General features: G+C 40.1%; 1 protein-coding gene across 1 annotated transcript in view; it reads right to left on the bottom strand.

The window, feature by feature from the left end:
* SI (sucrase-isomaltase) overlaps window positions 1-25,499 on the bottom strand; it is a 45,332-nt gene that overhangs the window by 9,620 nt on the left and 10,213 nt on the right. The window contains exons 7-37 of the mRNA XM_002194436.6: window positions 25,020-25,191; window positions 23,597-23,696; window positions 22,830-22,942; window positions 21,763-21,888; window positions 21,112-21,243; window positions 20,837-20,953; window positions 20,101-20,214; window positions 19,779-19,863; window positions 19,071-19,188; window positions 18,540-18,711; window positions 17,833-17,949; window positions 17,262-17,416; window positions 16,912-16,996; window positions 16,140-16,196; window positions 15,663-15,787; window positions 15,216-15,304; window positions 13,953-14,002; window positions 12,516-12,686; window positions 11,894-12,043; window positions 10,309-10,515; window positions 9,340-9,494; window positions 7,965-8,133; window positions 7,014-7,110; window positions 6,506-6,618; window positions 6,294-6,419; window positions 5,411-5,539; window positions 5,199-5,306; window positions 5,039-5,101; window positions 4,654-4,785; window positions 3,966-4,050; window positions 2,926-3,064 (exon numbers count right to left, since the gene is read on the bottom strand). Of these exons, the coding sequence (XP_002194472.6) occupies window positions 2,926-3,064; window positions 3,966-4,050; window positions 4,654-4,785; window positions 5,039-5,101; window positions 5,199-5,306; window positions 5,411-5,539; window positions 6,294-6,419; window positions 6,506-6,618; window positions 7,014-7,110; window positions 7,965-8,133; window positions 9,340-9,494; window positions 10,309-10,515; window positions 11,894-12,043; window positions 12,516-12,686; window positions 13,953-14,002; window positions 15,216-15,304; window positions 15,663-15,787; window positions 16,140-16,196; window positions 16,912-16,996; window positions 17,262-17,416; window positions 17,833-17,949; window positions 18,540-18,711; window positions 19,071-19,188; window positions 19,779-19,863; window positions 20,101-20,214; window positions 20,837-20,953; window positions 21,112-21,243; window positions 21,763-21,888; window positions 22,830-22,942; window positions 23,597-23,696; window positions 25,020-25,191 (3,771 nt within the window). The remainder of the gene's footprint in view (window positions 1-2,925; window positions 3,065-3,965; window positions 4,051-4,653; window positions 4,786-5,038; window positions 5,102-5,198; window positions 5,307-5,410; window positions 5,540-6,293; window positions 6,420-6,505; window positions 6,619-7,013; window positions 7,111-7,964; window positions 8,134-9,339; window positions 9,495-10,308; window positions 10,516-11,893; window positions 12,044-12,515; window positions 12,687-13,952; window positions 14,003-15,215; window positions 15,305-15,662; window positions 15,788-16,139; window positions 16,197-16,911; window positions 16,997-17,261; window positions 17,417-17,832; window positions 17,950-18,539; window positions 18,712-19,070; window positions 19,189-19,778; window positions 19,864-20,100; window positions 20,215-20,836; window positions 20,954-21,111; window positions 21,244-21,762; window positions 21,889-22,829; window positions 22,943-23,596; window positions 23,697-25,019; window positions 25,192-25,499) is intronic.

The following is a 25,499-nucleotide window of genomic DNA, read 5'->3' as shown; positions in this document are numbered from 1 at the left end:
GCTGCTTCAATAAGGCCCTATTTGCTGATTTTTCTGTAGGATTTGCAGCTTTCGTGACACCATAATTACAGCAAAGATACACAAGATACACTTAAATTACCACAGCAATTAAACCAGAATAACATGCCACAATTATTTCCTCCAAGACAAACAGTAACTTTCTTTGGATCCTTTATTCCTTTGCAATATATTGTCCAACACTTTAATTCTCTGCTTGCTTTCCCTGTGTCAATAATGCTTTGGAAGTAGCAGCTAAAAGTCCCAAAGTGAAGGCAGCGAATGTCACGTGTAGAATTGTGCAGGGATGAGCAGGACCTGAGTGTTCTGTGCCTGGAGCCTCAGGCCTGCAGCTCTGTAGCTCCATCCATGAAAACCAATTATTCAGGTCACAAAGGCGGCATTTACCTCCAAACAGTTCCTGCATTCACTAATAAGGACTCTGGCTACGCAAAAACCTCATTACAAAAGAACAGCATCAAGGCAATATCCCCAAGTTCCTGTGTCTAATGGATGGAGGACTGAAATGACACCAGGTTACATAAAATACTGATCCTCCCTTTTCAGTTACAGACTTTTGTGAGTTTTGTGTGCAAATAATCTTTCTGTTTGGATGGTTTAGTATCAAAATAAATTATCGCATTTCTTCAGTTTCACAAGTACCCCTTCAGTTACTGACAAAAAATGAATTTGGGACACAAATATATGTGTATATATATATTTTGTAGATAACATTTGCTATAAATTTCCAGTGTGAGAGTATCTGTGTGATCTGTGAGATTTATTGTGGTGATTTCTGTTGCAGTTCCTTGCAAAAGAGAGGAGAATATTTCAGTTCATATTTAAAACACAGAAACGATGGTGATATTCCTTTTCCTGTCAAATTCTTGTCTACTCCACTGGGTGCACACAGCAAGGTTTTGGCAGGTGTGGCTCCAAGTGAGAAACTCCTGGAGCTTCCTCGTTTCTGATGGAGCCAAGAGGGAGCTGCCCCCTGCAGCACTGAGTGATTTTGGGATAACAGAAATAAGAAAGGGAAAATGTGGCTGCCAACAGCAACTGGAGCTGGAGAGAGGGGTGGGAGCCCTGCAGACCCCCAGGTCAGTGCAGAAGGGTCAGGAGATGCTCCAGGCTGTGGAGCTGGGCTTTCCCTGCAGCAGAGCACAGATCCTCCTGCAACCCCTGGAGGAGCCCACACCTGAGCAGGGGGATGCCCAAAGGAAGTTGTGATCCCTTGGGATGCCTGTGCTGGAGCTGGACCCTGGCAGGAAGCTGTGGAGCCCTGGAGAGAGGAGGAGGAGGAGGAAAGAGCAGCAGAGACAGTGTGTGATGGACCAAAGGCAACCCCTGCTCCGTGTCCTCAGCCTCTGCTGGGAACAGGTAGAAAATAGGGAATGAATTAGGAAAAAAGTGAAGACTTGGGGGAATTAAGATTTGGTTTTAATTGTCATTATCTTCTCTGATTTGATTGTAAGTTAAACCGATTTCTACAACTGAGCTGTTGTGCCCGTGACAGTAATGGGTGAGTGGTCTCTCCCTGTCCTTATCTCAATCCAGGGCCCAGCTCACCACATTTGGTGATGCCCAAATCCCATCAGACTGGGCTGACAGCACAGGGATCAGACATCCCCTCCTATCCTGGCAGCAATTTCACCCCTGCTTTGCCTGGCAGGGCTGCCCTGGCACACTGCAAGAGGAGCATCCCCTCACAAATCCAAACTACCCTGATATTTCCTCTCTTGATGCGAATATCAAAGTTCCCAAGGGCTTTAAGGTCGTTAAGAGCTGTGCAGAAAATCTGCTCCTTGCCCAGTGGCTGAACTGTAAATGAAAGATCCAGCTCTGTTATCGTCAGATCAGGCGTTATCTAAATCAGGCTGGGGACAATTCAGAGGGACAGATAACGATGTTGGCCTTGGAGCTGGGAAAAGAAATGCTTCAAAGTAAAGCTTTGCCCTCACACTTTGCATTTTAAAACAATTCCCCCTTTTCACTTCATTTTAGAGAACAGAATCAAGCCCTTCTGAAATTAATATTATTGAAAAATCATCTTCATATTGCCTCACTGGATGGGGAGTGTGAGGAAAAGCAGAATAAACCAGGCAAGCCCATCAACACCCAAAGCAATAAGTATGTGATGTTTTAATTACAGTAATTACTTGCAGCGGAAGTATGGGAGCACAGCCTCAGCTCAGCCCTGCACAGACCCCCCCTCACCTTCTCCTGCAGCTCTGCTCCCACCACCCCTCCTGCACCACAGGGGACATCCCTGACTGGAATAACTCCAGCAGCTGCCCAACCCTGGGAGCATCCAACTCCTCTTGGAGCTGGGTTGAAAAAACAGATTGGTCAGAGTGAAGAGAAAGATCACTCAGGCATCTTAAATTAACCAGTGGAAGTTTTGGCCATAGGAATGTAGAGAAGGAATCTCCATTTGGAATGATACCTTCAGTTTTAAGTTTTTCTGTTCTGCTTTGGTGTACAGCTTTGGCTTTATATTAAGTGTCACTAGGATCTTTTCACAGGGTGCTGAAAACAAAACAATCCTATTCTAGCTGGAGGCTCAAGGACAATCTCTTCAAACTTCAGGCCCAAAGCATGAACAATGTGAGAAGAGGAGGGCGGGCAAGCAAGCAAGGAGGATGAAACTTCATCATTTGAAGCTGTAATTGGACAGTTAAATCCTATATGCAAATGGACTAAAACTTATAAAAATGTCAGAACTCGTGACCAAACTCTCTTTGCTCCCACCTTGGAGCCATCTGGGCAGAGACAGGGCTGTGGATCTGCTCCTGCCAGGGTGCAACCTTTGAAGGCACTTCAATAAATACCCACTTTATTCCTCTTAACTCTATCTAGCCTCTGCTCCAGCTCCTTAAGGCATCAGAACATATCCTGGAAGCAGCATGGAAGATGCAAAGCACTTACTCCAGGCTGGGTCTGCCTTGGGACCATCCGTAAAGGCTGTGGACATCGTAGTGTCTGGCTGGGGTCCCGTCTGGGAGGTAGTGCAGACCTTCCATGCACGGAGTTTTGTGGATCAATCCTGTTGACCTATATCCCAAATCTTGTGGAAAGGGAAGAAATATTGTTATTAGTAATCGTGTATCAATCATTTGAGTTATTTTTTCTTAATTTTCATAATCTGTTAGGCATTCAGTCTCTTTATACTGTCACTTATTTATTTATAATTTTAAAAATAGAATTTCCAAAATGGAATAGTTCCAATATTCCTATGCAGATATCTGAGCATGTGAATGTTTTAATTAAGTTACAGATGCTCTTACTACAGAGGCTTGAAGAATAAACAGAGTATATAAGAAAATATTTCAAATCTTTTTAAACATTGTCACACTAATCACGTAAACAGAAAAACAGATGTGGTGGGGCTATGATCTGTGTATCTGAATATTCAGTTCCTGGAAATTCCTGAGAAACCACTCATGAAACATGAATACAACAGTAAGCAGTGAGAGTATGCTAATAAACCATTAATAAATAATTCTTAATTAGTACTACTTTACACCAGTACTTCAGGAAAGCCAAGCTAAGAAAGCAAAGCATTTCAAGCATTTGACAGCTCACATAAATGGTAATGAGAGAAGACACGTGGATATTTTCTAAATATTTAATTAATTGCATTATTCATCTGAGAAAAGTGCAAAACAGAGAGCTCAATTCTTTGCCATGCCTCAAGCAAAGCACTTCAACGCAAAATAGGGACCAAAACCCATATGCAGTGAGGAGCTGGAAAGAATTTTATTTTTACAAAGTGCTGTACAGCTCCTGCTGAAATATCTGGGTTTTCCAGTGTGCCCATAATCTCAGGAATAAAGGGCAACATTCAGTGAGAATCTGTGGGTTTATAAACCTGTCTTTATTTTGGCTTTTATGCCTCATATACCAGACAAGAATTTGTGTAGGAAGCAGAAAAACCTAAAACTCTTTTAAGGAGGAATCAGACTTACGAGGCATGTAGGGGGGATAATTTAGGAGGTTGTTCTTACAGCCACCCATGGCGCCATTCATAAAAGCTGCCGGTTCATTCATGTCCTGAAAACACAGAGTAAAACCTCTTAGTTTGCTACAGAACACCATAAATTCTGAATTACACACAAACAGCACTGCAGGGTTCCTCAGGAGCCTCAGCTGGACATCCTATGTTCCATAAAGGGGCTGACAAAAAGGCAGGAGAAGGACTTTCCATGAAGGCATGGAGTTACAGAAAAAGGGGGATGGCTTTGAGCTGAAGGAAGGCAGGATTAGACGGGGCATTGGGAAGGAATTGTTCCCTGTGAGGCTGGGCAGGCCCTGAGGAGCTGTGGCTGCCCCTGGATCCCTGGAAGTGCCCAAGGCCAGGCTGGACACTGGGACTTGGAGAGAGCTGGGACAATGGAAGGTGTCCCTGCCATGGCACACATGGAATGGAAGATTTTTAAGACCTCTTCCAACCCAGACTATTCTGTGATTCTGCAATTCTTTGTTTCAAGGGAACAACCTCCAAGATCATCAAGTCCAGCTTTTCCTTAATGGGAATTTAACATGGGATACTTCTGCCAGAGCAGTGCAGATATTGGGAACTGGAAACTGGGGCCCTCTCCACCAGTGTCCAGCAGAGAAAAACAACCCTGATATCAGATACATTTCCACACTTACAGTCCACAGGCCATCAAACTTGAGGCTTATTGAGGCATTGGCATTGTTGTAGACCTCCAGGATTTCCCTCTTATACCACTCCACTGTGGAATTGCGGAAGAAGTCTGGGAAAGCACAATGTGATACATACTTCTGTAAAAACAGAAGGAAAAAAACGACAGATGAGGATACTGAATGTATTCCATAGTTAAAATTCTGGAATTAAAAAAAAAAAAAAGACAACAGAAAATAATTGCTTGTTCACTAAATTGGTTTGCTTTTAGGAAGGCTTAACCAGTTTCTTCAACTTATTATTCCTGCCATGAGATTTATCAATGATTTTACTGCTCTTTTAATTAATTAATGTCTATATTTGAGTCCAGAACCAAACCAAGTCAGTATTTACCTCTACTAGTTCTTCATGAGGCAGTGACTCGTCGATTTGGACATTGGGAAGAAACGACCAGACCTAATGGGACAAAGAATATTTAAAACAATCAAATCACGTTAAATACAAACTGAGCATTAACAACACACAGGTTTAAATACTCATCCCTGGACAGTACCTTGGAATATAAAATTTCTTTGGTATCAGGCCACTGCACGAAGATGTTATTGGCCACACCTCTGGTGAAGGCAGGATAATCAGTTTCATTCCCAGAAATTGCTGGATCCTACAGTTAGAAACACATTTACCCTTAGGCTCAAAACTCAAGGAGAATATATTCTCCATTTTGTGATGCTGTATTGGAATTTAAAAGCAATATTCCAAACTGACCAGGATAATGATAAACCTCATTCCTTCTGATTTGATTTTGTTGATCAGAGCTGGTAATCCAGCAAAACGTGGGGAAAGGGTGAAGTCCAGGTTCCTATCCATGTAGTCAATATCTACATATTGGACATCCTGCAGTTAAAAAAAAACAAAAAAAAATTAATTTTAAATTATTTTCTCCCCTTTTTTTTGCCAAATATTGAAAATTGGCCAAAATAAGTAAAATACAGAACTTTCAATGTGTAAAATTTTAAGCAGTGGTAACTTCAGGCTGAAGATGTTAAATGAATATTACACAATCTATGATCAGGTCCAAACCAAAATAAACCTTTCACTGCTGCATCTAAAGTGAGGGAAGAAATTGATACAAAATAGAGAAAAAAATTGATTTGTCTGTACATATATACAGAAAAACTGCATTTACATTTCCGTAGCTGTAAAGAAACAATGGGAATAGCTGGTCTCTATTGAAACATTGATATTATTATATTTAAAATGAGTCCACACTCAATTTATAGCATAATTTTGTTAGGTCTAGGTGCTATTCCTACTATCCCAACAACAACCCCGCTGTTGCTGTTGGGATAGTAGGAATCCCACAGCTGACTTGACAGAGAGCATTATGGCAATGAAATTATGCTGCTTCATTTTTCTCCCTGCTGGTTTTTCTTAAAACATTACTCCTTCCTGTCATGTTTTGGTGTGAATAATTAAGAAAATTAAGCAGCTCTTAACACAGCCCAGAGTCTGCGACACAAAACCTGCTCTTCTCTACCGCAGTGGGTTTTTTTTGGTTGGTTACCAAAGTTTGGTTACTTTAGTGTTTAAATGGATTTAGCCAAAGCTATGAAACCAAAAGCTCAAATGTTATTTGCTCCCAACGTACGTGGGGAATCTGAGCCTCCTTCATATCCTCCACGACCTTGGCGACATCCGAGTCGTTGCCGTAGCCGTAGCGGCACAGCTGGAATCCCAAGGACCAGTAGGGGGGCATGAATGGGCGCCCAATCAGCTGAAAAGAGGAAAGGATGCTTGTGGTGAGGAGGGGAAGAGAAACCAAACCAACCCACCAAAGCCCAGCAGCAGTCAGGCTCCTACTTGGGTGTATTCCTGAACCACGAGTTCGGGAGTCGGGCCCAAAAACATGTAGAAGTCGAGGACTCCTCCGATGGTGCGGTAGGTCAGGGCAGGGGTGGGCTGGAAGGTCACATCTGGAAGTGGAGGGAAGGAATTGAGAAAAGGATGCCTGGATTTGCCACCGCTGCAAAACACTGACTGTAAAAACACAACACGCGGAGGACGAAGGAGAGAGAATTTGCAAAAGTCTAAGAGGGAGCAGGCAAGGGGGAATGGCTTCAAACTGCCTGAGATGGGATGTTGGGAAGAAATTGTTCCCTGGGAGGGGGGTGAGGCCCTGAGGTTGCCCAGAGAAGCTGTGGCTGCCCCTTGATCCCTGGAAGTGTCCAAGGCCAGGCTGGACATGGTTTGGAACAGCCTGGGATAGTGGGAGGTGTCCCTGCAATGGGGTAGAACAGGATGAGCTTTAATGGCCCTTCCAACCCAGACCATTCCATGATTTTATGAGATAAAGTGGAAGTTTTCTTACCCATTGCATTGCTGTTAAGCAAGAGAACTCCGTGGGCATTGCCATCTTCTTCAAGAGCCATATAAAATGGGTGAACACCATAGGAATTCAACTTGTACTGCAAATAAAACAAAATACATTTTACTGGGGAAACATTGCAAACATTTGCTTATTAACATTTAGTAATAAATTTAATAAAAGATGAGAAAATTGCCAAACATGGCAAATAAACTTTAAATTTATGCACATAAACCCTACCTAACCACAAAACAGACCTGCAGAAGGTCACATGGAGCTTCACAGTTTGTCAGGCTTGTCAAGACTGCTCAGGCAGGAAGGAAAGCAATGGTATTGCTGCACTTAAATTTCACTAATGAGAAGGTGTTTCCTCAGGACAAAACTTTCCCTTCTTTGCAAACAGAACCAGGTGTCTGTGTGCTCACGAGGTGCTGGTGACATTATATTTCATTTTCTCAAAATGTGTTCCAGCCTGAACTGGAAGTTAGAGCTATAATTAGCTGCTGCTATTTCATTGGCTGTTCCCTGATAATTGGAAATTTGCTATCTTGTAGGAAATAAGACAAATAAACAGAGATAAGATTTCTACTTTACCTGTATAAGTACTAAATTAATCCCCAAGCAACAGGAATTGTTCTGACTCATGTCTAATTTTCAAGACAATGAGCAGAGAAGAATAAAAAAAGGAACAACGTGCTGTTACTCCTAAGCCATCTGTCACCTTCCAACATCTGACTGAGGACCTGAGCTCCTCACATTTATCTTGCAGGTCACAAATAATGGGTTTACAGAAGACCTTTGCCATGGAGACACCATCTAAATTGTAAACTATGATTAACATGGTCAGAGCCAATGCCCAGTACCAGCAGACATGCACCGGATTTTTAAATTGTGCTAAACAGTTCTGAACTCATTGGCTCAGAAATCATATTTTCTTCTTCTTTGCCTACTTACAGTGGGGGGCTGGTCCCTGGTGAACATTCCCCAGGTGTGCCAGCTCATGTTGTGTCGGAACGTGGGGTGCTCCGATTCTCCGAACCCGTAGATGTACTGAGATGCCAAGCGGGTGGAAATCTGAATGAACATGTCACTGAAGGTGAAGGTGGGCAGGCCTGAATTCCAGCTGAAGTGGGAAGAGGAAAGTAAAATTAGAAATCGAGTGTCCTTGGGGATGTGTTTCTGGCAGACACTTCCTTCTGAGCCACTCTTCTTCTCTGGAAATCTCACTCTTCAGTAAAGTGGACTAAAACTGTTGTGGTTATCAAGGAGACTTAAAGGACATGAAATGAGGATGTCTAAGAATTGCTGAAGAGTTTAGGGACACCAAGTTCTCTGTGTCTCTCAGAGAGGAATAGCAGGCATCATGCCCTGCAAGTTGTCTCTTATTTTGGCAATTTAGTGAGAAAATGTGTTTCAGGACACTGCAATCCTATTTTCCTCCCAGACAGAGCACTGGAGCCACATGGAATATAGTAAACAAAGTGCTTTTTACAGTTCACTGAGCTTTCCGTGCAGATTACACTGAAATTGCATTCACAGGTCACATTTATTATAAGTCAGCATCTTTCCAGTTAGAAATCAAACTGCAGCCTGGCGGGCTCTGCCAGCAAATGTCATTGTTCCAGGAGCTTCAGTTGCAGGTTGAATTATTATTCTGGTTGGCAAAGGGAACTCAACTCGCAATTAAGTTTTGAGTACTTAAAAAAACTTAAATAGAATTGGATTTTTGAATAAAAAACATTACACACTCAATTGTTCTCTCTTTTCTAACTCGGACTTAATCAAGGAAAAATGAAACTCCTGCCAGACTCATCTGTCGTGTTACCAAAACCCATCTCCAGTTAGTTGGCACACCACTTCCTCACTTTTTTTTTTTCCCTAACCATTCCCCAAAACTGACCCAAAAGGCCAACCCTTAATGACCAGTGCTGTGATCACCTAAGGAATGTTTTAGGAGCTGTAGAAAATCCTTTTGCCTCCCAGAAACTTGGAGAATGCACAAGGAGCAAACTTCAGAGCCGCCAGCGCTCTTCACTCCAGCACGTGCACAGAGAGGGTGTTTGGAGTGGAAAAAAACCACCAAAAACGTGTGACATAAAATGACAAAGGGTGGCAGTGGCTTACTTGACTTAATGCGCAGTGTTGTCACCTAAGGAATGTTTTAGGAACTGTGGAAAATCCTTTTGCCTCCCAAAAACTTGGGGAGCACACAAGGAACAGTCTTCAGAGCCAGCAGTGCTCTTCACTCCAGCCCAGAGAGAGGGTTTGGCGTGGGAAAAAGCCACCAAAAACATGTGACATAAAATAACAAAGAATGGCAGTGGCTTACATGACCGTCCCCGTGCTTTTGCGGCGGACTTGGATGCCGAAGGGTTTGATCTGGAGCGAGACGTCGTAGAGCCGCTCCTTGTCTGAGCTCGTGGGGGAGCTGGGGAGGTTCAGGGGCACGGGCACCTCGTATCGTGGGTTTTGATAGTCATAGATCTGTGGAGCAAACGTCAGTTTATTTCAGCAAGTCAAGTTGTTCGAAATCTGAATCTGATATAAATTGCAAAAGACCTGTTGTGGTGAGTATTTTCTTCCAAATGCATATTCTTGATCTTCCACAGGATTTTGTTGGGGGGCGGAGGGGGGGGAAATACCAACCAAAAAAATTTAAATATTATTTTGGATCAGGAATGGCTCATCTAATTATCTACATGAATTTAAAGTATTTACTTATATTTAGAATATAGGTGTATATACTTTGTATATAGGAACATATACTTTGCAAGTATGATAAATAACTTTCTAGTTCATATTTTACTCCCTTCTAGATTTTTTTCAGGTTTTCTGTATTTTGAAAGCTGATAGAATTAGTTTTTGATGTCTGACCACTTAGCTCAATATTGTTAAACACATAGCAATAAAAATAAATAAAATTACAGTTAAATAACAGTTCACAGACAATTTTAGAATTGAAGTGCAATGGTGGATGTAAAAATAAACTGTAGAGTCATGACAGCACTTACAGATAAATGTAACTGCATATTAACAAAATATTTTCAGTGTCAAAGTTCCTGGCTGACATTATAGACATACACTGGCATTATACCTTTGATTCATGTAATTTCTTTGTAAAATTGACTGCTAGGATTCTAGGACGAGAAAAGATGCAAACTAAGAGAAATAATAATTGGTTAGAAGGAGAAATGTATTTACACAAGGCTGCTTCTGTCTGTGAAATATAAATGTGGCCATAAAGAGCCCTTTGAGTTCCCATAAATGAAACACTTGAGGAATTCTGGGCTGGCGTTACCTTAAACTGCAGCATGTTGTTGAGATGATATTTCACCTCCAGGCGCAGGGTGCCGATTGGGGCAGTGTAAGCATCGTTAGCTCTGACCCTGAAGTCGTCCAAGCTGAGGTTGGCCACGATTCCAGTGGAGGAATAATTGAAGTTCTTTACGAGGTAAGGATTGCTGGAGCTGTAGTAGCAGGAAGGAACATCTGGATTTGCTGTCTCCTGGTGCAAACAGAGAGGAGTTCCAGGTTAATGAGTCAGTTGGATTGTTTATTAGTTATCAGCATGGAATCCTGTTTTTATCAGATCTGTGTCAAATGTAGAACTGGGGGTGGAATTCTTTAATTAATGGAATATATATATATATATATATATATATATATATATATATAATAGAATCCTTTAATTAATGGAATATAAAGAAATAATAAATAATAATAAAACAATAAATAAGTGGAATATAAAGAAATAACACAGAATAATCTCTATGTTGACTCAGGTGTAATAATGCCATCCAGCGAAGGCTGTACAAACAGTTCAGAGTCGGGAAACTGAATCCTCGTGCAATTAAGAAGGGTTTAATTTCTGCATCTCTGTGATCTTCAGATCAATCCCCCAACATGGTTTAATCTTGGCTTGTGGAAATTCCTAAACTTCGTCCCTTTTAATCCCATTTCTCTCTGGCCGCCTTCAAGGAGATGCGCCCAAACCCCATTTCATACTCAGGGAGCGTCAGAGCAAATCTTTCACTGGCTTTATTCACACAAATTATCTTTAATAAAACCAGTGAAAATTACGTCCTACTCATCTGAGGTCTCTCCTGACATTTCCAAATGTCCAAAATTACAAAAAATCCTTTTAGTAGAGCAACAAACTCAGAGCAGCTTATCAACTGCTTCAGCAGGTGCTGGTGCAGGAGCAGCCAGCACTGAATTTTGGATTTCATTCCTATAGGAAAGGCCCAAAATGGGCATTCTAGATTTAGAAGAACAGACAATAATTTAATTGGAGGCACCCTCTGAAGTTCAACTTTGCCAGGCCATATTACTCTCCCCCATGTTTATTAATAATTAATAATATTGATACATAAAACCATGTGTTTAGGAACTTCACATTGGAGATGAAGGTTTGGAAGTAGCTCCTTGATTCAGACATAAAAAAGTTTACAAACTAATCAAGATTTTTGTGGAATTCAAAGATTTCCTCTCAAACTGAGATCCAGAGGAATTAATTTGACTTAGAATATGCCTGTGTGACCATGAAGTGACACAAAGGGGCTGAGCCCTGCAAGCCATGGTGCCACTGAGGCAGAAGGGGCAGCTGAAGATGCTCTTCTACTTTTTCATAACTCTAATATTTTTTCAGTTCATCTTTGAAAAAAAAACCTCATTTTTCCTCAACTTCTGATACAATGTGGTCGAATTTAAATGGGTGTCAGCTACTGAGGTAAATAAAATCCATCAGTACAGGCCAGTTGAGGCCCATTTTATTTAAACCTGACAAATCTCCCAGATCACTTTTATTCTGTAACAACCACAAAGAAAATCCTTTTATTCTAGATTTTTTTGAGTCTAATTAGTTTAGAAAAATAATTACTTACTTCCCAAGAACAGCCAAGTTGTTCACATTTTTCTTTTGTTGCATTAGGGCCAGGATGACAATTAAATCTTTCATTGATATTTGTATTTTGAGTCCATTTGATTGTGTAAGATTTTCCCAGGTCAAGCTGAAGTCCTTTTATAACAGCAACCTTATAAATATGAAACAATAAAGAGTTATTAAATGTCACATCCCATCAAGCTTTCCTTCAGTCAGAAGAGGTGCTGGTCCTTAAGAATAATATACTTAAAAATTGAAAATTCACAAAATCCCACCCTTTAATATTTGATAGAGTCTCACTTTTATAAAGGCACACAACTGATATTTTTACAGATAAAATCTGAAGAATTAAGACTCTAAAAATATGGAGTTAAACCCACAGCTTCCTTGGAAGCAAACAGAAATAAAGACAAGAAATAAGCTGTCTGCTGCACCACGAGCATAGCTTAGATGCACTTTCATGCAGCAGAGTTTAACGCAATTGTACTTTCGTTCTGTAATAAGATTCACATGGTATTTCATTGAAACAACATTGGCACTGGGTATTGTCCTTTGCAATGTATAAAATAAAGCTGATGCAATTTTAAATATGTTTACTTTTCATTTTTCTGTTATTGCTTTACCTTTGTTGAAGGATCATAGGTGGTATCAGAGACATAATTTTGCAGAACATTGTTCTGAAACACAGAAACTGATCCTATTTCCTTGGACAATCCCAATATCTTGATTTCCTCAAATTTCAGTTTGTTTGGATCAGCGTAATTGCTGTGTGTAGCAGTCATTTGTAGAGCATTCTGAAAAATAATACAGTGGTCACTTTCTCCTTTTAAAAATCTGCACAAAGTCCTCCTGATTTAACATTTCCTATGAAGATTTTCACACTGTAGCATAAATACACCAATATCCTCTTCCACACAAGTTCATTATTGCTCTGTTTGTTGCTATCACCATAAAGCTTTTCTACCATGTCTAAAATAATCTTCAGAGTTGTGTTTCAGCTTTTTTTCCTTGCTTGGGAAATAAAGAAAGGCTGGGGTGGGTCTGTGACAGGGCAGATAAATTCCAGACTCGCTGGGTTCCAACAACCAAAGGTTCTCACTTCTCTTGATATAAAAACAACACTTCCTACTCTGTGTCATGAATTATTTTTAGATTAAGAGTCCAAGCAGAGGAAGTGCACTGTGGCTGTCACACGTGTCTAGAACTTCCTTATTGCCCTCGATGGGAACTTTGAGGTTAATTGTTAATTCAAATGTCATCGCAGTCGAGTCATAATTTGGCTACTGGGGTTTCAAACTCCAACAGCAACTGGGGTGTCTTATCTACAAATTATTCTTTCATTAATTGTGACTTAAAATATTACAAAGTTCATGTGCTTCACTCATGTTCCTCTGCATTCTCTCACTCAGCTTATGCTCTTTCACCATGGCAAAGGAATTAATACCTTTACGCGATATTAATATTATTGTACAGATAATGCTATTTGCAATCCTTGTTTTGTGATAGTTACTGTCAATATTAGATAGAAACATTATCAGGACTCCATCCAGATGTCAATGAACCATGCAAAGGCACTTGCAGCTTGAAATAACACAATAAAACTTAATCCTCATGTAATTTCTGAGGGTTCAGGCAAGGGGTGGGTCTCCCTCACTCTTTGGAGACATTCAGCTATATTTTCACAGTATAAAAATATATATTTTTTTACAGTGACACTATTTTGAGAATCACAAACATTCCATGCTTCTCCTTTTTGACTCTGTTTTAAATGCCTCTTATGCTTTAGAGTTCTCTTGTTCAGTGAATATTGCTGCTGAGCAATATTCAATTCAATATTTATTATGTGGTAGAAAATAAGAGTTATTTAGATATTTGTATTAACTAGGAGAAAAAAACCACAACAGATTTCATCCCAGTTAAATGGGAGTATTTTGAACAGAATTCCTCTTGGCTTTGGCAAATGTTTTGTTTTCCAGCAAATCTTAAAGAAAAACAAAGAGAGAAAAAAATGCTCTTAAAAGATACTGAATAAAAATCAGAAATTAAAATCAAATACTTACGTTGGAAACTTTAAATTCATAGTAGATGTAGGTTTTCTTGTCAATTGTACCTAAAAGGTAAAGAAAGAAGTTACACTTGGAGTGTAGTAAAAGATAAAATTAAAGTAAGGCTGTGCCACTGCTAGAGATCAATAAACTGTTAATTATCAGGACAGCACTCAAAGCTGCACTAAGAAACTCAAATATTTACTAATCTTTGAGAAACTGAAATGTCCCTTTTTTTTTTTTCTTTGGCCATTCTCCCAGACTCAGAAGATCTAATTTTTTCCACAAAAATTCATTGAAATCAGCTCTTCTAAAATGTCGTGGTTTTTTTATTGTATGGTTATTTCTTCTTTGTTTGTCTTAAAATAAAACTTTTGATCAAAGCTGATTCTTTAACACAACCTAAATAAAAATTCTTCATACAAAAATAATGGTGATGATAATAATAATGATAAATGCCATGAAACCATAAGAGAGGAAATAACACATGACCAGGAAAAAGAAATACAAAGCGTGGTCAATCTGACTTTTCCTTTTTTTTTTTTTTTTCCCACATACGAAAAGACAAATCATGCCATCACAAGAAAATTGTAAATGGTTCCCCTGTAAAACTGCAACCTGTAAGTTTTGGGCAGGCCATAAAAGGATGAAATATTTTATTGGTTTTTTTGGCAGCAGCAGTGAGGGCAGTAATGGCTTCGTTATTTTAGGCCAGAGGAGCACATGGAGCTGTCCCCACCATGCACAGCAGCCACCCAAGGCCTGCTGGATTGATGGCAGCAATAATCAGCTGAATCACTGCTCTATTTCTTAAAAGAAGCCCCAGTTTTCAGTAAATTCCAAAAAAGCAGAGGCTTGGGAGTTTTCCTGGGAGATACGATTGGTATAGGCCGCAAGAAAGAGGAATTGTGCAAGTGGAATGCATAAAGCTTTCCAATATTGATGTTCAGACACCTCCCTGGATGGGCAGCGGTTTCCTAAATCCCATGGGAAAATCCCATCCTGTCACCTCCTGACAATCTAAAGATTTCTCCTGAAAAACAGAGGTTTGACCTTAGAGTAGAGCCTTGTGTCTTTTTTCTTTACCTGTGTCGAATTAAGTCGTGACTTCAATCTTACATAAATAACAGTTTTCTACTTAAAAGTGATGAAAACCATTTGATTTACAAGCAAGTAGCAGCAGTGTGTTACAATGTCTTCTTTTCAGCGGGAACATTAAAATTTGAGGACATTAGATCTTTGTTAACCATATTTATTTCGCTGTTGGTGGCTGCTCACCTGTAGATTCTCCATCATCCCAGAACAAATCCCCAGAAGCTTCATTGTTGATATCCAGGGCAATTATGAGTCCCATTGGATTCTTGCGGCTGTGGAAAGAGATTTATGTGTAAAACAAACATCTAAACATTCTTGGTGCATCCTCCATGTTCATGCAAGAGTGAAACACCCAAAAGGGTCACACTCCTTGGAGAATTGCCTTAATTAATTCTAATCCTTTAATTTTCATGCAAATGCATTAAAATACCCGGTGAGTTTACAAATTTCTATGCAAATAATTCATCACTAAAGGTGTGAAAGTGAGGCTTGGATCACAGCTGTTCCCAAACTTCAAGGAGAAAATCATAAATACAATGGGCTGCTATTATTATTTGTAGCCTAGAAGTCCTCAGACCTGCTATGGGGAAAAAAAAATAAACGTCAGAAGTGCTCTGTTTGGGATCCTACCTTGCCACTGTGGTGGTGTTTGGTTTCTGAGTAGGGAAAATGTATCCACCTCTCAGGTGCAGCCCCATTTTGTCTCCAGGGGTTGGTATATTGTGCCACACTTTCTTCAGTTGCATTGGTTCACCCTTATGGACAGGGATTGAAAAGAGAACAGGAATTTTTGTATTATTCACTGCTGGCAGTGTTTTCTTAAGTTCTGATTTTCATCAAATTGTGCCTTATAAAAAAGCTTAACTTATGTAAATATCTATGGGTTAACAGGCACATAATTGCATATCACTCTGATCTAATGCCATAATCTGAGTCCTTTCTTGAGAAAACAGTTCTTGTGCTTATCCCACCACCCTTCATCCCTTATCTCCAAGTAACCACAAAGTCTTTCCTTCAGGCCTCTGTCCCCAAAGCAGGGCTGACAATCCTATTTCATCACATCCCCATTTAGAAAAAGATGCAATATCCCATATTGCATGTCCTTACCGTGTCATACTCGTACCACTCTGCATCAGGAAAGTACACACGAGTGGACTCCACACCCTAAAAGTGAATAAAGAAACAACTTTCATATTTCAACTCAATCAGATAAACTCAATTTTCTAATGAAGTTCACTGTGAGAAAATCCTTGATATTCCTACGCTTTTCTGTTTCCTGGTGTTTAGGATGGTGTCCAGACAGGGGGAAGAGCAATCCCAGCAGATTTCTGCAAAGCTGCTGAGGTGTAACTGAATTGCTGCTCTGCAAAGTGGCAGCTCATTGAAAGCCACCCAAAGCCACAGTGCTTCAAACCCAGTGAACCAGATCCTAGCCACAAGTATCTCTCTATCTTCTTTATTTCCATTTATTTTGGAGCTGATGCCTTTCAGATTCTTGCTTTCCCTTTCTGTCTTTAACAAATGTTTTATGTTTGTCCATGGCAAATGTGTTGCTGGCAGGAGAAATCATTATTTACAGAATAAACCACAACCTTTTTGTTTTCTTGTTGTACCACAGAGAAGCTGAAATTCAGCAAGAAGAACTGACTGCAAAGGAAATTCAGAGATGATGTGCAGATGAGGTAAAGCAGAATATCAGACCAGATATCCTTGACTCCATAGAAGACTGGAAAACAGGAGTAGGATTTAACTGCAAGATTTTCTGTTTCAGCAGGGGCAAAAATGTGCTGTGGGCTCTCTCACTGGAAGCAATAAATGAAGGAGAGGGAGCTGGTGACTCAACGTGGCACCAGAGAGATCCCAAACCAGCCAAACCTACCGGCTCAAGAGCAGGGGAAATCAGCAGCCCGGGGCCCCACAGGAACTGCCTGTCGATGTCCCATGTTATTTCATCAGAGTAGAACCTGAATAAACGTGAAGGATAGAGCAGAAATCAAGTTTTTTTAATGTATATCAGCAGCAACCCCAAGGCTTCAGGGCACTGATTGTCCACAACCATGGCTAAAGGATGCCAAATAAAAATCACCTCCTGATTAGGCCGAAATGAGGTTTCACCAACTGGGAAGTCACCTACAGATATCCCAATGTGCATTTTCACAGGACAGAGGTTTAGAAAGTCCCCTGGCAGAATGAAATGTGCCAGATTTCCCTACGGGTGTGCAAACTCACTCGTGGAGCAGTGGCCTCACGACCGTGTCTCCTCGGGTGTGAGCTTTGTAGTGCAGCGTGTACAGGTAGGGCAGCAAAGTGTAGCGAATGTTCAGGTAATGCTTGGAGCTGTTCACCAGCAAGGAGTTGGGTCCAAACACAGCTGGATCTTGATGCTGGAAACAAATACCCACTGTTATTACTGACAGGTTCTCAGAAGCACTTTGCCAAAAGGGTGAAAAGCTGTTTCAGAGGGCTGTTTCAGCACTGCCCATCCCTCCTCGTCCATCAGGGTGATTCCAGGATTCATCCTGGCACACAGGTTCATGCCAAGGAGCTCCAAGGGCTTGGCCTGGTGGTTCTTACAGATCTCAGTGTTCCTTGGTGGTAGGAGCAACCAATATTTATAAAACTGTTGCCAAAAACTGTATTCTCAAACTTTATGAAACCTAACCTCTCCCATCTATAATTACATAAAGACAGCTTAATGTTCTGTTTTCAAGATGCTCAGTGATAGTAGGGATTAGAAGTGATATTAAAAGAAAGGTGGTCGTGTAACACAAAGCAGTTTTGAACAGAGAGCACAACTTACTATGACAAATTCAGCATTGTGGTTCCTGGAAAAGGGGTAAAATGCTCCCACTTGCATCCATCGTCTGCAAAGTTCTTCTGTGGTGTTCTCAGTGAAACCACAAATATCTGCTCCAACCTTTAAAAATAGAAAATTTTAAAAAATCAGAATGCATTGGATGTATAGTGCACCTCAAAAGGTACAACATATTTTTAACTTTCCTCTCCCAAATCCAGCTATGCTGTCCAAAAAATTAAACTGACCCTTCATTAACACTGCCCATCATTCTGCTTCTTCCAAATTTTATCTTCCTGTTTGGTGATCATATGCACAGAATGAGAAAAAAGCTTCAAAGCCATTCAAATTTAAACTATAAAAAGGATTCTGGCTACTTCCCTTCTAAGTGGATATCTCTAATTTGAAATAATAAGAAAACCAGGAATTGTTTCACATCCCTCACTGGTGTTTAAAAATTACATAAATAAGAGGTTGATTGGGATATATAAGATAATAAGTTTGTTACCCACTTTTATGTCAGCACAGCCACAAAAACCAAACAGCCTGTGTCAAAAATCAATAATTGAAATGTTTAAAGGAGATTCTTAAAAAGGGTTAATTTTGACATGCCAATGTAAGTGGTCATTTGAGAGTGCTTGCTTAGATAATGTGTTCTCTGTTTTGGAAGGATGTTCTCTGTTTTGGAAGGATGGCATGAACTGATGTCCTACATAAGGAATTCCAAAGAGGTTGAACTCCAGCATTCCAGGGATTGCCCATCTCAGCTGGTCCCACGTGGCTGCATTGTCCCCCAGCCAGTGTCCCCCATGCTTTCCTGATCCTGCAAAAGTGGACCTCGAGATCAGGAAGCTTCTCTTTCCTGGAAACACCGTCTCAATGGCTCTGGAAAGGAATGAGGCTGGAATTACACACAGGAAAAGACAACTCGGGCATTGATAATCCTGAACAAAGCAGATTTGCACTGATTATTCATCCCAAGGATGGGGACTCCTTTGCAGGTGTGTTTTAGCAAAGCTCAAGATTTTCATTTGAAATAATCTCTTTGCACAGCTCTGGTAATTTGTGGCTTTTCCTGCCGGCTCCAGGCTGTGGATTTTGCCTTGGCTAAATTGACTCAAACATAACACAGCATTTTCCAGGAATCTCCCTCTTTTAGCAGTCACATCTCATGGTGCTGTGGAAAACCCAGGTCATGGACTGCTCTGAAACCTTTCTGCAGGATTTTAGGATGCATTCCTTACTTCCTAGTGGATAGGGTCATGGAATATCCATAAAGATTGTGGACATCATATTGCTTGCCCCAGCTCTGCACTGCATCCAGGCAAAGTGTCTTGGAGTACATGACTTTGTCGAGAATCCCTTGAAGGAAGGAATACAAATAGCACTGGTAAGATACATTTTTATTATTAATATTTCCAATCGTTAATGCACATTTATGACATCCAAGCCCTTTATTTCTCTTTATTTTTCCACTCAGGCTGTTTAATTGCTCCAAAACCAAAATGCTGCTCTTGGCTGTTGGCTTGCTCTGTGATATTTCCACTCCTGAGCTTTGCACCCATCCAAGGAACTGGGAACTGTGCTCTAAATTCCTGAATCACCATCTGACAGCATGCTGGCAAAGGTTACTTAAATCTACTATTAATACAAACTATGAACTTCATTTTAGTTCTGTAAATATCTGAAAAACTCCTGACAGTGCAAGAGGATCATTGCATTATCCGACATAATTAAGGCGATGACAATATCCAGTATTTATTTGACAAGATAAAAGAGGCAGTTCTAGAAACCACACCTGAAGTATACAAATACAAGCACATAAATATTTTCTGTCAATAGGATGTGCAAACCCCACCCGTAAGAACTACACTAAAATTGCATTGTATCCTTGAAGACAATTAACATTTTATTTGTTATTTTATTATTCTAATTAAAGTAGCTGAACTTACTGGGAGTGTAAGGAGGGTAGTTTAACTTATTCTCTGCACAACCTTTTTTTGAGCCTTGAACAAAGTTGCACACTTCATTCATATCCTGGAAAGGAAAGATGCAGGATGTAATAAAGTTTTCTTAAATACATGTCCCTAAAAAAAGTCTTCCACTCTATTCTGTCATTAATACCTATTTAAGGAATAATTAAGGAATCATTAGTAGCTATTCTTGAACATCTCCTTCCTGATCATAAAAATACCTTTCAATCTAATAAAAATTCAATGTAATAAACATCTGCTATCACCTTTATTTTAAAAATAAAAATCCTGAATTACTCACAATCCATATTCCATCATAGGGCACTTCCTTATAGAACATTTTGCACTCGTTCACCCACCAGTTCGTGGCCTCGAGACTGGTGTAGTCTGGGAACACAGTTTCCCCTGGCCACACCTGGAATATTCAAAGGAAAATAATTAATGAAACTTTAAAGGAGATGAAAAAACTGTCATAGGATCACAGACCTGCTCAGGTTGGAATGGCAGGTTGAAGAACACAAAGAGTATGAATTTCTTAACTTTGAATTTTTCAATTGCTTTTCTTGTGAGTCCTACAAGGAGCTATACACAGCTAAGAAAATTCTCAATAGAAGTTAAGATTATAAATTAAAAGGATAATGTGGGATGTGGCTCTTCAGTTGCTACTGGAAATAAATAGGAGCTGGTTGATGAAATGTCTCTTGAGCCTTCAAACTACCCTTTAATGTAAAAAAATATTAGTGTTAATGTAAAAAAACCCATAGGGTTAATGTGAGCAAGTGTAATTTTAATTGCTATTTTAGTTCTATTTTTATTTTAAAAATAAAATTTTTAAAAATATCCATTTTGATGTAGAATCAATGAAAAATACCTTTTTTAATGGAAACAATTAAAAAAAAGCTAAGAAACGTTGAGAGTAATCATAGTCTACAAGAGACCTTACAAACTTTGCTCTCCCTGATAGATAAGTCCCTTGAGCTGAAGTAAATCCCAGCAGCGAGAACAGATCAAATTCAAATGTGTAAAACCACAATTACCTCTCCAACCAGCGCTGTTCCATCTGACTCATTAACCCAGACATTTTTCTCTGTCCCCCTGACGTAGCTTCCATAGGGACTTTGATCAGCCCTCTTTTGGGTACTAATAGCAGGATCCTAAAGAAATTAGAAAACAACAAAGAAAAGAAGAAATCAGGATATTCCATCCATTATTACAGGCTGTAAATGAAGTAATTACAAAGAATAGTAATAATAATAAATAACTGTAATGAAAGTGTACACAAGGGAAAAAAAAGGAGTAATTAAGTGCTTACCAATATGATGATATATTTTTGTCCATGCTTATGCAAATAATCTGCAAATTGAGGGAGGCCATTGAATTTCACTTTGTCATAAGTAAAATCTTTCCTGTTCTCCATATAATCAATATCAATGACTTGGATATCCTGAAAGAGAAGGGAGTTCAGCTTTTCCATAAGAAGTGATAGGTAACAATTTTTATTGGTCCACTTTCTTCCCAAATATTAGCTGAATATTAGGGTATTTTTATTCTATTGAAGAAATCAGGTTCATGGCCCCTGAAGTCTAATTTTAGAAGTTAATTGTACTTTGCCTTTGACTGTCAATTAAGAATAATATATGGTCCCACGACTGTCCATAGGACAATAAAAAAATGTGTCAAGAGAAGAAAAATGGACAGAGTTGGAAAGAATAAATGAAAAAATTTTACAAGGTAGTGTTTGAATAAATCTAACTGCTGTTAACCCATCCCCCATCCAACATTCTGATAATGGGTCTAGCACCAAAATGCACCAAAACCTTTCACACCACATGTTTCTTAATCCCAGCTCATGGAAAACGAGCCAGTTGTAGGATCTCAGCGTGCTCCCCAAACCCCATACTCAGGTGGGGCAGCCCAACAGCAGTTGTAGGATCTCGGGGTGCTCCCCAAAGCCCATACTCACGTGGGGCAGCCCAACAGCTCTGTTCCTCTCCACGACTGTCTTCACCTCCTCCAGGGAGGTGTATCCGTAGCGGCAGAGCTGGAATCCCAGGTTCCAGTAGGCGGGCAGTGCTGGCAGACCCACAAGCTGAGGGGAAAACAAACATCCCACGTGCTGCTGGACACCCTGTGCCACCTCATCCCCTTTCCCTGCATCCACTGATGCCTCAGGATTTGAGCTTTTCTATTTTCCATCTCTCTGTAACCCTGCAGTTCTTTAGTGTGTAACTCTGAGCTCCACACCCAGTGTCAGCTGCTGCTGTCCCAGTTTGGGCAGACACAGCAATTCCTCTCCAGGCCTGGCAATCAAGGACCCCTCAGTGCCTCAGGGCAGAGAGATGGGAACAAAAGTGACCTGGGGCAGCAAACTGGGGGTCAATGACTTCATCACCTGAAGCTGGAATTGGAGGATTAACCCCCAATATGCAAATAGACCAAACCTACAAAAGTGTGCAGACTCATCACTCGTGGTCCAATTTTGGGCTTGGTCCATCCTAAATGTACCTGAAGGCTCTTCAATAAACATTTATTCCCTTAATTTTGTCTGGCCTCTGTTTTAGGTAGCCCTGACACAATCATCACATGTCTCAAATCTACTCCAATAGCCCACTCCTAAATACAATATTTTACCCTACTATTTATTTATTTTAATAAATACTGATATTCTGGGACAATGCCCATTCTTTAAGGTGTCACTTGAACTGAGGCAGATCTCGAGAAGTGCAAAGGACACTCAGTGCTATCTTGTGATCATAAAATCCGGACATCCTGTAAACACACTCTCTATCCCATAATATTGCATAGGAACAGGAATTTGCCCTCCTGATAAGAGCAAGGAAATATAAATTATTCTAGATACCATCTCCAGCTCTAATGGCCACGGTGTAAATTACAGATTTATGAATTTTGGAGCTCTTGGGCCTCGAGGATGCATCCTCTCCAGCACCCAGAGAAAAAGAATATTACAAAATAAATTCTAAGCACTTTGAACAAATCTGTCCAATGCATAATCCCTGTAGGTAAAGGTACCTGCAGGTACTCCTGGACTACTTGCTCTGGAGTGTTCCCCAGGAAGATGTAGAAATCCAGGATGCCTCCAATGGTTCTGTAGGTCACTGCTGGAGCAGGCTGCACCACAAACTCTGCCAGACAAGAGTGCACAAAAACAGTTCTGAAGGACAGGAAATTCTAAAACATCTTTTCTAATTGATGATTAGAGAATTTACTGAAGTAAAAACCACAAAATGCTTAAAGAACCCTAAATCATTAATTGAACTTGCAAATAAGGGGAAATCAGACAACTCTTTATGTGTCTCTATTTCCATTCCTTGCACCCTATTTGCTATCCTAAATGCAAATCCTTGCATTTCAATTCCTTGCAGAAAAGAGAATCAGAGGAAATCCAATGGTTCAACCTTTTATCTCTGATTTTTTAGTAAAACTTTCCAGCCCAAAGATGTGCAGAGCTCATTAAGCATAAATATAAATACATTTATCTGAAGGGATTAAAGGACATTTATTTCCAATGTTGCTCACTTCAAATTTAGTCTTTTATTCCACTGCAGACCTCTACAACCCTAGGAGAAGTTCCTGACACTCAGATTTCCATCAAAATCCTCCACTTAACTGGGAGCTACTCACTGTTGGTATTTGAATTATTATTAGACGTGGGGTAATGACTGCCCTCAGATGTTGGGGGTGTTTTTAAGAACAGCTCAGCTTTTACTGCAATCCCAAAGATAATTTCAAAAGAAATTCAACTGCACTGCTCAGAGCCCCAGGGAAAGGTTTCTTACCCATGGCATTGCTGTTCATCAGGAAGACACCAAAGGAGGCTCCAGTGTTGTCTTCCAGACACAAGAAGAAAGTGTGGGCTCCATATAAGTTATCCATTGCCTAAAATAATAAAGGGAACAGGCAAGCTGATTAACATCTAATAACAGGATCTGTTCTGGAATATTTCAAAATATATCACGGGTAGAACTCAAAACGTCTCAAAATGGAGAAAACAGCAGAAATTTAAATCCTGACACTTCCCTGGTTTATATGTTCTGCTTTTCCTGGTGTTATTCTCCTTTATTTTCCATTAAAACAAAGATTTACCCAATAAATAGATAACAGAACTGATGGATCTCCAGGAAAGTTGGCAGATATTGCAGCTCTATTTCTGGGGAATAAATGAGCTCATCAAGAACTTCAGAGGTGCTTCCACCCCCTTTCATCACAGATCAGGTTCTACATCTAAACTATATTTCTATTCATCCTACCATACAATAATTTTGATGCCTAAGCTATGGAAAAAGGAGAGTGCCGTGCTGGTTTTTCATTTCCTTTCTAATTATTATTTTTATTTCTGCTGGTATTATTAGCAAAATAACCCCTGAGAGACATTAACAATTGTTGCAACAGTTGTGCTTTTTCTCCTGAAAAAGCAAATTCAGTTAAAATGAACAAGAAACAGAACCTGAACAATTTTAAATCAGCCCAACTTGGTTCTGTTCAGTGTTATTTTAGATTAATGAGTCTACACTCAGAGGAGTCATTCAGTTAAGAACTATCTTCAATCCAGAGCAAAGAGTGAGGAGGAATCTCAAGGCAATGGGTGCAAATTCCAGATTATTAATTAACTACATACAGCCATCTCACCCTCAGGTTTCAATCCATTTATCTCCTATTGCAGGAGAACAAAAGTTCTCTCTAAAAGCAGGGAGTTGCTTTATGAAGCTGAGGTAATGGTGGAAATAGTCTTACAATTATCAAAAACTGTGTGTCACAGAAATTGTTTCATAAAGGCACAGCCAGAGAACTCTAGAAACAAATAACAGCTGACAGACATATTTCATCTTGGAAAGAAACAGCTGTTAAAGGAGAATTTTTCCATAATTTGAGCTCCAAGGATGTTGCTGAAGCAGCCTGGGCCATCTGAACTGAACGCTGCCCTCAGCAATGACTATTGTTATTTATTAGTATGTTATTTATTCTGATTATCAGTAGAAGCTGAAGACTCATCTATTAAAGTTTATCCACTGGTTTTCCACTGCACACCAACATAAAAATCAGGGAACACCCATCAGTACCATGGAGCTTTTAGCAATAACATACAGCGCCCGGAAAATCTTCAGGTGAAACACAGTGGATTTATTAATTTTTTATCTCACAGCCCGAGAGGTTTGGGTGACAGAACTACCAAGATTGAAGGAAAAAAAAAACCAAACTCACTGCAGAGGGGGCAGTGTCCCTGCCAAAAATAGGCCAGGTTTTCCAGTTGACATCGTGCCTGTACTGCTTGTGCACGTGCTCCCCCACGCCGTAGATGTTGCTGCTGGGCAGTTTGATGGAGAGCTGCAGGAACTGGTCAGCGTACTGCAGGGGCCCAATGGTTGTGTCAAACCTGGTGGAAAAGTGAAAAAAAACCCAAAAAACGAGGAAAAAAGGAAGAGTTTTACCAAGAGTTGTTGCAGGAACTGTTTCTGCTCCTTGCAGCTGGAGCTGGGTGGCAGAGTCAGGTCCCCACCCAGATCTTTCAGGTTTTCTTCTGTCTGTTGATGGAATCAGAACTCTCTCTTGGGGTCTCAAGCAGAACAAAAGTTGGTGGGAGGTTTCAGACTTTATCAGAATAATCAGGATTTTGGTAATCAACTGTTGTGATATATTGTCCTTCTATAAAAAGGCCTCTCTTTTGTTAGGCTGTTTCAGAGT

This window comes from Taeniopygia guttata, chromosome 9 (assembly GCF_048771995.1).
Source record: "Taeniopygia guttata chromosome 9, bTaeGut7.mat, whole genome shotgun sequence".
Classification (NCBI taxonomy): Eukaryota; Metazoa; Chordata; class Aves; order Passeriformes; family Estrildidae; genus Taeniopygia; species Taeniopygia guttata.
The sequence above is the reverse complement of the archived record's forward strand: the minus strand, read 5'-3'. Positions and strand labels throughout refer to the sequence as shown.